This window comes from Schistocerca americana, chromosome X (assembly GCF_021461395.2).
Source record: "Schistocerca americana isolate TAMUIC-IGC-003095 chromosome X, iqSchAmer2.1, whole genome shotgun sequence".
Lineage (NCBI taxonomy): Eukaryota > Metazoa > Arthropoda > Insecta > Orthoptera > Acrididae > Schistocerca > Schistocerca americana.
The window spans coordinates 743134290-743150167 of record NC_060130.1 but is presented as its reverse complement, the minus strand read 5'-3'; the positions used below and the strand labels follow the sequence as shown (position 1 = coordinate 743150167).

Genomic DNA, 15878 nt, shown 5'->3' with positions numbered 1-15878 from the left:
AAGATCAAACTCTTTGGAATGGTCCGAAAACTACCCACAGGTCAGTTCCTTGTCCTCAGTAGCTTCGTAAAAGTGTTTTAGGAAATTGAAGAGAACCATTTGCATAGATTTGCCTTTTCTGAAACCATTCGGTGCATTTACAAGAATTTTGTTTTTGTTTAGGAAATCGAGCAATCTGCTATACATCATTCTTTCACTTATTTTTGAAAATGCAGATAGTAGTGATGGTGGTCTGAATTTTTTAATGTAAAAACTTGTCACCACTTTTATAAACTGGTATTACTGTTGACGTCTTAAGTTTGCTTGGAAACACACCATTTTCAAACGAGTCATTGATTATGTCCACATGTTGAGAGAGAACATTATTGGTACTATATTTAATAATTTTGTCAAGGGTATCAACAAGTCCACAGGTCATTTTACTCTTTAGTTTGCTGACAGCTCTTTGTACTTCTTCGGGTCTCACAGGATATAGGTACATTGTCCTTTCATTTATTGGAGTTATTTCCTTTGTCTTTGGATTATATTTACTTGTGACAAGGTTTTGTGCTACATTAATACAGTGATCATTAAATATATTAGCTGTTAGAAGTGGATCATCAGCAATTTCCTTTCTGTGTTTTATGGTGATTTTATTACTTGCATTTTCATGCTTGCGTCTATAATTATTAGTAACTTTCCACATTGATTTCATTTTGTTGTCCCTCTTTCTGATATGTGAATCATTGTGCATCTTTTTTGTAGCAACTATAGCTCCCCTGTGCTTTTTTCCTGTAACACTTTAAAATATGAATTTAGTTCTGCAAGTGACTGAGACACTAATTCCATACTTTATGGCATTGAATTGTTCAGTGATTTGCTCCACTCTGGTCCATCACTCTCGATCGTTGATTGCAACATCAGTTTCCCAGTCCGTTTACTCTGTGGTGCCATTAACGTATGTATTTCTTAGGAACTGTCTGATGGACAACTTTCTTCGTGTTTTACTTGGGTGATGGGAACTAGTGTGTTTTTGTCTATGGGTCATTTCTCACTTTAATCGTAGTGATAGGGCAATTTGGAGTATATCTCAGTGAAGCTACTCCCGAGTAACTATAGAACTAATAGTCTAATAATATGGTATTCCTATGATTAGCTGGAGAGGCAAGGCTCCATTTTGTACATAGTAATAATGAATTAGTTGTATTGTTGGAGTGTAAGGTAATGACATTGTGGTCCTGAATGCTGCAGATTGCTGTAGGCCTAAATAAATGTCGATTTTACTGTCTGACAGTATGTACCAGTAACTCAAAAGGCAGTTAACATCTCCAATCATCAGAAAGATGGAGCTGCTTTTGAAGAATACCTGCCTTGCTGACAATGTAGTTAAAGGCCTTATACCAAGAATGTACAGTTTCCCAAAATTATGCAATGGTGGCGTACCACCCACTTCAGTCGTCAGTGTTATTGCACCTTCTACTTAAGGGTTGGCAAAATATGTTACTGAGGTACTGGTGCCTGTGGTCGCCCTCTGTAACCATCATACCATTAATTCAAAAGCATGCAGCTATTTCTAAATGAGACTGTAGTGATCATGAATGCGATATCTTTTATATCGACGCATTGGCTCTTTTAGCAGACCACTTCACATTTGCCATTGTCAAACTTTCCTGACACATTTTGATGCCAATTTATTCTCTTTACAGTGTGAAACATTACCCAAATGATTGATATCACAGTCATAGATTTGAATCACCAGCAATTGACAACTTCTACATTAAAGATTGTGAAGAATGGACTTTAAATTTAGTTTCACCCCATCTAACCAGTTCCTATTAGTTTGTGGATACGTTACACCAGTTCTTGTTCCACATTAATTCCATTCATCCAAACAGCAGGTTAATGATAGAAGTAAACAGAAAAAGGAGTTGCTGATCTTGGACATGTTGGTTGAATGAGAGTCAAATGATCACTGGACTACTGTGTGTACAGAAAGCCAACCTATAGCTTATTTATCTAAATAAATGCTGTTCCCAATATCTGCAAAGAATAATTTTGACCTGATCATTTCGTATTTAGAATTCAGACAATTTTCTATCACATGAACCTGAAATCTGGTTTAAAATATTTGAAGGCTGTGTTTAAAAGAACATATACAAGCAGTACCAAATTATGTCCATTAGCAAAGAAAAAAATGTGTGAACCCATTCATTCCATAGAAAAATAGGCCCACAGCACTCCTTCCATTTTACTGAGCAACTCCAAGTAAGGTAGAATGTTTGTTTAGCAAAAATGACATTATACACTACATGATCAAAATTATCCAGACACCCCAAAATCCACACGTTTTTGATATTATGTGCAAAGTGCTGCCACCTACTACTAGGTACTCCATATCAGCGACCTCAGTAGTCATTAGATATCATGAGAGAGCAGAATGGGCCACTCCATGGAACTCAGACTTCGAATGTGGTCAGGTGTTGAATGTCACTTGTCACACGTCTGTACGCGAGATATTCGCACTCTTAAACATCTCTAGGTCCACTGTTTCTGATGTGATAGTGAAGTGGAAACTTGAAGGGTCACGTACAGCACAAAAACGTACAGGCGATCTCGTCTGTTGACTGACAGAGACTGCTGACAGTTGAAGAGGGTTGTAATGTGTAATAGGCAGACGTCAGTCCAGACCATCATGCAGGAATTCGAAACTGCGTCAGGATCCACTGCAAGTACTCTCACAGTTATTAGGTGTGAGGTGAGAAAACTTGGATTTCATAGTCGAGCGTCTGCTCATAAGCCACCCATCATGTAAACATCGGACAACTGAACAGTGGAAAAATGTTGTGTGGAGTAACAAATCACGCTACACAATGTGGCAATCCGATGGCACGGAGTGAGTACGGCAAATGTCCGGTGAACGTAATCTGCCAGTGTGTGTAGTGCCAACAGTGAAATTCGGAGGCAGTGGTGTTATGGCATGGTCCTGTTTTTCATGTTCTTTAGCATGGCACTATCACAGCACAGGCATACATTGATGTTTTAAGCACCTTCTTCCTTCCCACTGTTTAAGAGCAATTTAGGATTGGCGATTGCATCATCAGACATAATCGAGCTCCTGTTCATAATGAACGGCCTGTGGCAGAGTGGTTACACAACAATAACATCCGTGTAATGGACTGACCTGCACAGAGTCCTGACCTGAATCCTATGGAACACCTCTGGGATGTTTTGGAACATTGACTTCGTGCCAGGCCTCACCGATCAACATCGATACCTCTCCCTCGGTGCAGCACTCCATGAAGAATGGGCTGCCATTCCCCAATGAACCTTCCAGCACCTGATTGAACGTGTGCATGTGAGAGTGGAAGCTGTCTTCAAGGCTAAGGATGGGCCAACACCATATTGAATTCCAACATTACCGATGGAGGGCACCACAAATTTGTAAGTCATTTTCAGCCAGGTACCGGATACTTTTGATCACACAGTGCAAAACTTTTGTAGCAAGCATCGAAAATTAAAGAAATGTTGCATTCAGTGAAATACGACCTTGGTTTAAGAGTGTGTGGCATACATGTGCAATGTGACTTATGAATGCACTGAAAGTAATAAAAGTAAAACAATGCATGTGCTGTCAAATTACATAACACAAGTGCCACAGTGTGTTAAGAAAGGTTGTACAGTCAGCCATAGCAGAGCATAGCTTTGTGATAGGGCGTAAGATCAACTTTGAACATATGAAGGTCTTCGGCCATGTTTTGTCTTACTGGTACTTTACAGTAAAAGAAACTGCAAAAATTTGCATGTGGACAAGTATTTATAATAGATGCTGTCGGTAAGTTCTTGGTGCAACCTGTGGATGTGTGCTACAGACTGACCAGTAATGAAGACCAAAAATTAAGCACTTTTTGTCAAATGATGGGGAAGAGGGGAGAGGTGGGCTGTATTCCTTCACTGCTGATTTCCGCAAATCGCAAACAGTGTAACCATATGCTTGAAATTGCCACATGATTTTTTTTGTACCTGTTCTTTACGTGGAACTTCTTCAAAAATTTCTTCTAGTTGATTCATAGAGACAAGAGTTTCGCTGCCCTCACCACTACCTAAAAAGACCCTCCAAGACTCCCACCCCCTCAGGAAGTTGCTAATGACTCCTGCCTCAGTATTGTACAGTGCATTGAAATTTATTGTTTTGAGCTTTAATTCAACCTGTAGTGTTTTCATGATCTATTACAGTTTATTATTGTTATCTTTAATAGTGGATTTATTACTGATTTCAGAGCTTCTTTGGATTTGGGCAGAGTGCTGAGATTGACATTGTTTTAGATGGCACAGAGAACGGTAAAATGGCAGATATCAAGTCGGAGGATGGGAAAAAAGAGAGACATTATCTTTTTTACGATGGAGAGACTGTATCTGGGAAGGTAAGTTACACGAGATATCAGCCACATTTGATTAGAAACTAAATTTGGGTTGGATAGCATATCCAATTACACTTGATACTTAAATTAATGAAGGTTATGATATGACAATGGGCTGCGACAGTGACGCCTTATTGAGGCAGAAGAGTTGAAGAGGAAGGAAGAGGGGTGAAGGAAAAGGACTGGAGGTTCAGGAAAAGGAATATATTTCAGGAAAGTCACCCAGAACCATGGGCCAGGGGAGACTTACTGGACAGGATGAGAAGGAAAGACTGATTGTCGGGGAGTGCATCAGACGAGATTTGAAAACCTGAGAGCTTAAAGGTGGAAGACAGAGTAATATGCAAAACAGAGATTACAGATTAAACATTGTGCATCAGTTAATAAGAGGTGGGTGACCAGTGGTGTGCACTGAAGGTGTTTCAGTGTTATCCTGGTCTGGAATGTATCAATCGGCTACTTCGACAAGGCCATGACTTCATAAAATCATGGCCTGAGGTGTGATCCATTCTGTGTGGGATTTTGCATGCCACACCCAGAACAGCTTTTTGTCACCCTCCCAATCTTCGTAATATCCTTGTCAGACCGTATGTTCCTTCTGCACCCATCTCCCTACCAAATGGCTCCTACCCCAGTGACTGTCCCCACTGCAAGAGTTGCCTTTGCCCTATGCACCCTCCTATCACTACCTATACCAGCTGGAAAAATATACACTATCAAAGGGAGAGTCACCTGTAAAACGACACATCATATACCAGGTGTTATTTAAACACTGTTCGGCCTTCTACACCGGGATGACTACCACCAAATTATCAATTAGGATGAATGGGCATAGGCATAGGGTGTATACTGGAAACACGCAATATCGTGTTGCAGAGCAAGCTCTACAACACGACAGTCGTGACCTCTGTCCCTGTTTAACCCCACATACCGTATGGATTTTTCCTCCAGCCACCAGTTTCTCAGAACTCCACAGATGGGAACTAGCACTGCAACGTGTCCTTGGCTCTCGCCACCCACCTGGCCTTAATTTACGTTAATTCCTTTCATCTCAGCATTTCTTCACAGTAACTACTCCTTTCTTCACTCCATTTTAGTTTTCTACATCTTTTATTTTCTTGCGCATCTATTTTTCATCGGCCCCCTCCCACCTCTGTTACATACAATGCGCTTAGCTTTTCACTCTTATTAACTCATGCATTATGTTTTAGCAGTAATCTCTGCCTTGAATATTACCCTGTCTTCCACCTTCAAGCTATCAGGTTTTCAAATCTCATCAGATGCAGTCCCCAACAATCAGTCTTTCCTTCTCATCCCGTACGGTAAGTCTCCCCTGACCCACGACTCTAGGTGACTTTCCCGAAATCTACCTATTTTTCTAGACCTCTCCACTTCTTTACCTTCACCCCTCTTCCTTCCCCTTCAACCCTTCTGCCTAAAGAAAAAGCCACTGGCTCCAAAAGCTTGCATCTGATAATATATATAAACACACACTAGTTATGCTACCCATGTTTCTTCAGTAAAGACATTTGTATTAGAGGTGCTCTAGTTTGTTCCCACTGCCAGGATAAATTTCTGCTTAGAAATGATCAATATCGTTGCTAATTTTGCTCCATCTCTTAATGTCCCATTGTGTAAAAGATCTTAAACCCAATCATCCTTAAAATGGTTTAAATGTAATTTTGTCAACAGTGTTTCCATTTATCATAAATTGAGTGTTAATTTATTATTATTAATGCATATAACTTCATAATTACTCTACAACCAACCATAAGATGAGTGGTAAAGAATACATAGTGTACTTGAATAATTTTCCATCTTTTCTGTTATATTTACAGATCGTATGTGAGTAGAAATGTTATTGACACCTCCCTACGTAAGGCTGAATTTCTCGAGTTTTACCATTGTGATCATTACAAGAGATGTATTGAAGGCAGTAATAGGTTTTTGGAACGGGTGTCCTAAAAATTTTGTGAGTGAAGCTTTTCCTTTTCCTGCTATACCTTATTGAGCATATCTGTGGTTTTGTCACAGTGACTGACTAACTGCACCTGTCTTCTTTGATTGTTCTCTCTTCCAGTAATCCAAGTTGGCAAAGTTCACAGACTGTTGAACAGTATTCAAGAACTGGCCAAACAAATCCTCTGCACGTGACCTCTTACATGTGCAGGTTTTACTTAGCAATCTTCCAGTAAATCTAACTCTGGGTTTTGCATTCCTCACAGAATTCTGCCATTTGTAGATCAATTTGCTGTAACAACAGAAGACAGTAAAAGGGAAGCTGAAATTTTAAATCTCATGTTAAAAAAATCATTCGCACAGTAGGATCATACAGATATACCACCGTTTGACAGTTTCACGTGGAGGACATAGAAATATTCATCCCTGGCATTAAGAAGCAACTGGAAAAGTTGAAAACAAATAAATCACCAGTTCCGATGGAATACCAGTTCGGTTTTGCAAAGAATATTCTTCGCCATTGGCACCTTACTTAGCTTGGAAGTATCGCAAATGTCTCACCCAGTGCAAAGTCCTGATTGGCTGAAAAAACTGCAGCATATCCATAAAGCCCTCTATTGTTTCAAAAAAAAAAAAAAAAAAAATTGTAACTTGAAAACTATTAGAGACATGGCCATCTTCTGAGACCATCATGACCCATCTGCCTGTCAGGAAATCTGTCATTTGGCACATCCAGTACATTCGAACTCTGACATTTGGGTGCCATCATGTTTGATTATGGATGGCTGCAGCTCTTCAGTTGTGGTCGCAGGAACTGTTAGAGTATTTCCAGCTAAACATTTCCCATTACAATTTGCTCTACAAAGAGAAGAGGGCCAGTTCTGGGCTATCATGGGTGTGCTCACGTGTTTTCAGAGCTCAAAATCATAATGTTATGATGAGTCATATGTCCAGAAGTCAGAACATTGCTTCATCTGAAAAGGGTACTTTTTCAAGTAGACATTGTCATCATCTACGGAGGCCAGCATATGACACGCAAGTGCATATAGCAGAGGACAATCGTTCAGCTATAATGCTTGTACCATTTGCACTTTGTAATGCTAATGTGACACTACAGTTTCCATTTTATGGACAATTGATCTTGCTTCCTACAATTTGCATGGTGCATGGCAAATTGACTACTGCGGGCTATCTTGAAATTCAGCTTGCTTTTTGTTACCACATGCATGAGACACAGGGATGTCACATTGATGAAAGTCGGACATTGCCTGTCACTTCAAAAATTTGGAACCAGCTCATTAAGCTTGTTTTTGCCAATGGTGCCCTCCCATACTGATATCGATAATTCTACAGTACCATTGTGACAGATATGGATTCTGTGAGGTGACAAATTGTACCTTCTTCTGACCTGTTACCATTCTGATGCATTCCAAGTGAAATCTGCGACAAAAAGCAAAAGAAAAAGTACTTGGAGAGCTACTAAAGTTTCCAACAAATGATGATACCTTAGCAGTTTGCAAGTTAACACTGTCGTCCAGCGAAACCACAGTGGTGTCGTGCGCAAAAAAGCGGTCAACGGCCGGCGACACTACAGTGGTGTCGTGAGCTTAGTATCGCGCAGTGGCTGGTGACTGCACTTTAATATCTTTTGCATTCTGTTGGTGTTTTGTTTAGGTAACAATAAGTTACACACGTCAACAAGTTTTTTGTTTTTGTAAGTACTTGTGCCCTTTCATCATGGCGGATGAAGGAGACGATAGGGCAGTTTATGACGAATGCGCGGACGTCTTGTCTGATGTTCCGGATGACTTGGCCGATTGGGAAAAAGACATTGGATATCAAAAAAATGAAAGTGAAGCAGAATCATAGGAAGATATTGAAATCCGCCCAAGAAGAATTCGGCGAACACCAACCGTGGTGGAAGGGTCCCAGGCAGGTTCCATTTTCTTAGGTTTCTGGAAAGCATTTGACACAGTGTCTCATTGCAGACTGTTAATGAAGGTCCCAGCATAGGGACTATGTTCTGAGATATGTGAATGGCTTGAAGACTTTGCAGTTAATAGACCACAGTATGTCTGGATGGTGAATGTTCATCAGAGACAAAGGTATTTTCTTGAGTGTTCAGAGCAGTGTAATAGCATCACTCTTGTTCTCTATATACATAAATGGTCTGATGGATAGGGTGAGCAGCAATCTGCAACTGTTTGCTGATGATGCTGTAGTATGTGGGAAATGTCGTCATTGAGTGACTGTAGGAGAATTCGGGATGACTTGGTCAGAGTTTATCTTCAGTGTAATTATTGACAGCTTGCTCTAAATGTAGGAAAATGTAAGCTGATGCACATGACTAGGAAAAACTATCCTGTAATGTTTGAATAGTTTTAGTGGTGTGTTGCTTCACACAGTTACATTGATTAAATATTTAGATGTAACATTGCAAATTACATGAAATGAAATGAGTATGTGTCAGTTGTAAGAAAATGCTAGACTTCATTATATTGGGAGAATTCTAGGAAAGTGGAGCTGATCTGTAAAGGACATTGTATATAGAACATGTTGGGGTGACCCATTCTTGGATGTAGGGGATTTGCACCAAGTGAGATTAAAGAAAGACATCAAAGCAGTTCAGATGTGTGCTGCTAGATTTGTTATGGATAGGTACATAGGTTTGATTAATGTGCAAATATTATGGAAATGCTCTTGAACTGAAATGGGAATTCGTACAGGGAGGAACACGTGTGTGTGTGTGTGTGTGTGTGTGTGTGTGTGTGTGTGTGTGTGTGTGTGTGCGTGTGTGTGTGTAATGCTGTTGAAAGTTTAGAGAACCAGCATTTGTCACTGACTGCAGAAGAATCCTACTGCCATTAACAAACATCTTGAGAAGGAATGCAAAGGAAAGGTAAGAGAAATCAAGGCTCTTACTTTTTTTGCCTTGCTCCTTTTCAAGTGGAACATGAAACAGAATGACAATTATACCCTGTACTGAATGGTGTCTTGAGGAGTATACATGTAGATGTGGATCTTTTACCTTAAATCATCCCAGGTGGCTACTGTGGAATATATGCTGGTTTTACAGATGACAGTGACTGATTACTGATCACAAAGTCTAGTAATATTTAGTCTTTCTGTATATTTATACAAATTACATTACATTTCATTATGTATAGGATCAGCTGCATCATTACATCACATTAGATTTCATTATGTATAGGATCAACTGCATCACACACAGATCATCAGTAATGTTTCCTTATAGTGTACACATCCATGTTATCTCCAAACAGTGTTGTAGAGCCACAGGCGTTGTCTGACAGGTCATTTGCACAGGTTGAGGCTTCTAAGACAGACTACCCAAAATATATTCTGAAGGAGCAAATGTCAAGGTTCAGTTTTTGTTGAGTCGTAGTGGACAGTGTGCCTAATTTCCTGACATTCACAAGTAATTTTTTACATTTGTAGTTGCCAAATTATGATACTGACCTCTTTTTATAAACTGTGTAATTTTTCCTTTGGCATTGGAAAGAGCCTTCCAATGAGGCCTTCAACGACTTAACTTGTGTGGAACTTTATAAAATAATATCAGGATAAGTGCGGAATGCCACCATCCTGCCACCAGGAGAAGAGGACCCACAAATATCTGCTCTGTTGTACCAAATGGAAGCAAAAAGTTAACTGAAGTACAGTTTGTATGTTTGTTGTTGTGACTGTCATATCAAATGCTTAAAGTATTGACCTTGAGTGTTGATATACATCATAAAGTGATTCCAAGCAGACGATGCTGATTGCTGAATCTTATCTGGGCTTATTGCAGCACAGGCAAGTGTTGTACAGCATTTCATGTGTTGAAGCATCGTCGGTGTGGTCTTATAGAACATGGGTATAAATTTTCCACACATGCAGGTCCAGAAGTGTGAAAAGTAGATGATTTTTTGTATCCTGAGCAACAAATCCAACAATCTCCAAACGTTTTCATAGAAAAATCAGTAAATATTTGCATGGAATGGGTGGGATGCCTGTCAGGTTGGTACCACATGGATTGTCTTGTGTGTGTCAAGGCAACATATCTGTTTGGAACTATAGCTATTTGTGGCTGTTTAGAGTTCCATCAACAAAACAAGGATCATTGAAGGGATTCTTGGAAAGCCCACACCACGCATTGACAGACTGAGGCTGTTGTTTATCAAGTCCTTTCAGCCAAAGTATATATGGAAGTGACCAGTAGGGCTTTATTATGAAGAACAAGTTGTGCAACATTGGTGAATAATGCATCATCCATGAACAAAACGTTGCATAGAAACACAGCATCACTTCGCAGTTTTCATGGGTATAGTTTGGAGAATTGCCAGCCGGTGGCCTTTGCTGCAGCTGGGTGGCGTCAGGGCAGAAGACATGCGATGAAGCAGTCTCTAAGCATTCACAAGCTCAATTCAACGCACAGAATTACGACCCCAAATCATTCCCCTCCCTGGCCACACCATGGGAGGAACGTCAGGCTAAGAATGGCAGCGTATCTTATTCACCCCGGTACCTTTTATGTACGAGAGCTGATGGGGAATCTTTCATGAAAATGAAGCCTCAGTTTTTTATTGAGCATTTAGAGGACAATTTTGAGGAGGTGGAGGTATTGTCCAAAATGAGATCTGGGTCAATCTTGATCAAAACAGCATCCTCTGCCCACTCATGGACGTTACTCACTTGTGACAAGGTTGGGGGATGTTTCTGTAACCATTACACCCATTAAGAGCTTAAATAAATATGGTCCAGAATATCATATTTCAGAGGGACCTTTTTTTGCAGCCTGGTGATGAGCTGTGCGCCAATGTAGATTGGCGAGGTGTACATTTCATCCAGCATGTCCACCGGGGTCTGAGGGATAATCAGGTTGCCACCGGTGCCTTCATCTTGGCCTTCGAGGGTGACGCATTGCCCGAGGTGGTCAAGGTGATCGTCTACCACTGCGATGTAAAGCCCTATCCCTCCCCCAATATTGTGCTTTAAGTGCTGGAAGTTCAGCCATATGTCTTCTTGCTGTACTTCCAGCATCACATGTCGAGATTGCGGACACCCATCACTTCCCAATACTCCATGTGCCTTGCTTCCCATCTGTGTCAACTACGGAGAGCACCATTTGCTTTGCTCACCTGACTGCAGGATTCTCCAGAAAGAAGGGAAAATTGTGGAGTACAAGACCCTGGACCAACTGACCTACACTGAGGCTAAGAGAGAATTTGAACGCCAGCATCATGTACGTATGAAATCCTCTTATGCCGCCGCTACAACAGTTCTGGCACCATCAGCTCCGCCAACCCCAGTCACCTCTCAGAGCCGGGAGACTACACCTGCCCCCTTGATGGTGGGGGGGCATTTCCCTCCCTATTGCTCCTGCTTCTTTCTGGAGAATCCTGCAGTCAGGCGAGCAAAGCAAATGGTGCTCTCCGTAGTTGACACAGATGGGAAGTAGGGCACATGGAGTATTGGGAAGTGATGGGCGTCTGCAATCTTGACATGTGATGCTGGAAGTACAGCGAGAAGACATATGGCCGAACTTCCAGCACTTAAAGCACCTACTTCGGGAGCAACAGCCCCCCCTCTCTCCCCACAACCATCGGGGATATCAGTCCACACTTCTGCACTGGAGAAGCATAAGTCTTTTTAGGCTCCTCTCGCTAGGAAGGGGTCCCTTTGGTCACTCCTTTCCCATGTTTCTGCTAGTGGGAAAGACGACACCCGCCAGTGGCTGAAGAACCCAAAAGCAGCTGGTCCTAGGGCTTCATGCTCATCCTCAGTCCCGGAGACTGAATCAGTGAAGTCCTCCCAGCTGCAGAAACCCAAGGAGCAGCGAGAGAAACCCAAAAAGCAGTCCCCTAAGACCAAGGAAATTGTGGTGGCACACTCACTACTGCTACCTGCAAGCTCTTCATCTGAGGATAGGGTGGAGATTCTGGTGTCTGCTGAGGACCTAGATCTTGCCAGATCCTCAGACACAATGGATATAGACTGCTCAGGCAATAAGTTGGTGGCAGCAGGTGACTCTGAGGCGTAAACTGCCTCACTGAATATCCATGCCTTCCCAGTCCCACGATGATATCATCCGCCAGTGGAACTGTGGCAGTTTTTTCCACCGCCTGGCTGACGTACGGCACCTGTTAAGCTTTACACCTGCTATCTGCATTGCCCCCCAGGAAACCTGGTTCCTGGCAATGTGGACCCCTTCCTTCTGCGGCTATAAGGGATATTACAGGAACCGTAGTGACTATTGTCTAGTGTCAGGTGGAGTTTGCGTTTATGTCCTAAACTCAGTCTGTAGTGACACTGTGCCCCTTCAAACCTCCCTTGAAGCTGTGGCTGTGAGAATAAGGACGACACAGGAAATAACTGTCTGCAATGTATATCTTTCTCCAGCTGGTGCAGTACCCCTGAATGTATTAGCTGCACTGATTGGTCAACTCCCTAAACCTTTCCTACTTTTGGGAGATATTTTAATGCCCATAACCCCTTGTGGGGCGGCACCATGCTTACTGGCAGAGGCAGAGACGTCGAAATTTTTCTGTCTCAGTTCGACCTCTGCCTCTTAAATACTGGGGCCGACACACAAATCAGTGTGGCTCATGGTAGTTACTCGGCCATTGATATATCAATTTGCGGCCCAGGACTTCTCTCATCTATCCACTGAAGAGCATGTGACAACCTGTGTCGTAGTGACCAGTTCCCCATCTTCCTGTCACTGCCCCGGCATCAGGCCCACGGTCGCCTGCCCAGATGGGCTTTAAACAAGGCGGACTGGGAAACTTTCACCTCTGCTGTCACCATTGAATCTCCCCCACACGGTAACATTGATGTGATGGTTGAGCAGGTGACTACAACAATTGTTTCTGTGGTATGAAACGTGATCCCTCGCTCTTTAGGGTGCCCCTGGCGTAAGGCAGTCAGTTGGTGGTCACCGGAAGTCGCTGAAGCAATTAAGGAGCATCGGCGAGCTCTACAGTGGCATAAGCGGCACACTGCCGTGGAGCACCTCGTAGCTCTTAAACAGCTCCATGCCTGCATTCGCCAACTTATCAAACAACAGAAGCCGGAGTGTTGGGATAGATATGTTTCGACCATTGCATGCCATATGTCATCTTCCAAAGTCTGGGCAATGATCAAACATCTTTTCAGGTACCACACTCAAACAGGTGTTCCCGATGTTAACATAAATGGCGTGTTATCTACTGATGCTAATGTGATTGCCGAGCACTTTGCTTGAGCCTCTACATCGGAGAATTACCCTACAGCCTTTTGCACTCTCAAATGGCGGCTGTAAGGGAAAGTCCTCATTCACTACATGCCACAGTGAATCCTATAACACCCCATTTACAGAGTGGGAGTTCCTCTGTGCCCTTGCACATTGCCTGGACACAGCTCCTGTGCCTAATAGGATCCACAGCCAGATGATTAAAAACATCTCATCTGACTACAAGCGAAATATCCTCGTCATCTTCAACCGGATCTGGTGCGATGGCGTCTTTCCATCGCAGTGGCAGGAGAGCACCATCATTCTGGTGCTCAAACCCGGTAAAAACCCGCTTTATGTTGATAGCTATCAGCCCAGCAGCCTCACCAATGTTCTTTGTAAGCTGCTGGATTGTATGGTTTGTCGACGGTAGGGTTGGGTCCTAGGGTCACATGGCCTACTAGCTCCATGTCAGGGCAGCTTCTGCCAGGGTCACTCTACCACTGGTAATCTTGTGTCTCTCGAGTCTGCCACCCTCATAGCCTTTTCCAGACGCCAACGCGTGGTTGCCATCTTTTTTGACTTGCATAAAGCATACAACCCGACCTGCCAAAATCATATCCTTGCCACATTGTATGAGTGGGGTCTCCGGGGCCCCTCCCGATTTTTATCCAAAACTTCCCTTCGCTCTGTACTTTCCATGTCCAAGTTTGTGCCTATTCTAGTTCCATCCATATCCAGGAGAATGGAGTCTTGCAGGGCTCTGTATTGAGTGACTCTCTATTTTTAGTGGCCATTAAGTCTAGCAGCAGCTGTCAGGCCCCTCTGTCTCACCTTCTCTGTATGCAGACGACTTCTCCATTTCATACTGCTGCTCCAGTACTGGAGTTGCTGAGTGTCGCCTGCAGGAAGCCATCCACAAGGCACAGTCATGGGCTCTAGCCCCTGGCTTCCAGTTTTCTGCCATTAAGACGTGTGTCATGCATTTCTGTCAGCATCATAACATTCATCCAGAACCATCACTTTAATACATTAATGACGATCCACTCACTGTAGTGGAGACACATCGATTCTTAGGTCTGGATTTTGATGCTCATTTGACTTGGCTTACTCATCTACATCACCTTAAATGGATGTGTTGGAAGCACCTCAAACAGGTGTTCCCGATGTTAACATAAATGGCGTGTTATCTACTGATGCTAATGTGATTGCCGAGCACTTTGCTTGAGCCTCTACATCGGAGAATTACCCTACAGCCTTTTGCACTCTCAAATGGCGGCTGTAAGGGAAAGTCCTCATTCACTACATGCCACAGTGAATCCTATAACACCCCATTTACAGAGTGGGAGTTCCTCTGTGCCCTTGCACATTGCCTGGACACAGCTCCTGTGCCTAATAGGATCCACAGCCAGATGATTAAAAACATCTCATCTGACTACAAGCGAAATATCCTCGTCATCTTCAACCGGATCTGGTGCGATGGCGTCTTTCCATCGCAGTGGCAGGAGAGCACCATCATTCTGGTGCTCAAACCCGGTAAAAACCCGCTTTATGTTGATAGCTATCAGCCCAGCAGCCTCACCAATGTTCTTTGTAAGCTGCTGGATTGTATGGTTTGTCGACGGTAGGGTTGGGTCCTAGGGTCACATGGCCTACTAGCTCCATGTCAGGGCAGCTTCTGCCAGGGTCACTCTACCACTGGTAATCTTGTGTCTCTCGAGTCTGCCACCCTCATAGCCTTTTCCAGACGCCAACGCGTGGTTGCCATCTTTTTTGACTTGCATAAAGCATACAACCCGACCTGCCAAAATCATATCCTTGCCACATTGTATGAGTGGGGTCTCCGGGGCCCCTCCCGATTTTTATCCAAAACTTCCCTTCGCTCTGTACTTTCCATGTCCAAGTTTGTGCCTATTCTAGTTCCATCCATATCCAGGAGAATGGAGTCTTGCAGGGCTCTGTATTGAGTGACTCTCTATTTTTAGTGGCCATTAAGTCTAGCAGCAGCTGTCAGGCCCCTCTGTCTCACCTTCTCTGTATGCAGACGACTTCTCCATTTCATACTGCTGCTCCAGTACTGGAGTTGCTGAGTGTCGCCTGCAGGAAGCCATCCACAAGGCACAGTCATGGGCTCTAGCCCCTGGCTTCCAGTTTTCTGCCATTAAGACGTGTGTCATGCATTTCTGTCAGCATCATAACATTCATCCAGAACCATCACTTTAATACATTAATGACGATCCACTCACTGTAGTGGAGACACATCGATTCTTAGGTCTGGATTTTGATGCTCATTTGACTTGGCTTACTCA

At 42.9% G+C, this 15878-nt stretch overlaps 1 protein-coding gene across 2 annotated transcripts in view; it reads left to right on the top strand.

Annotated features, from left to right (window-relative positions):
* LOC124555450 (vacuolar protein sorting-associated protein 26B-like) overlaps positions 1-15878 on the top strand; it is a 69698-nt gene that overhangs the window by 7593 nt on the left and 46227 nt on the right. For both annotated transcript variants that reach the window (XM_047129368.1, XM_047129369.1), the window contains exon 2: positions 4257-4400. In XM_047129368.1, coding sequence (XP_046985324.1) covers positions 4323-4400 — 78 coding nt within the window. In that variant the 5' untranslated portion in view covers positions 4257-4322. The remainder of the gene's footprint in view (positions 1-4256; positions 4401-15878) is intronic.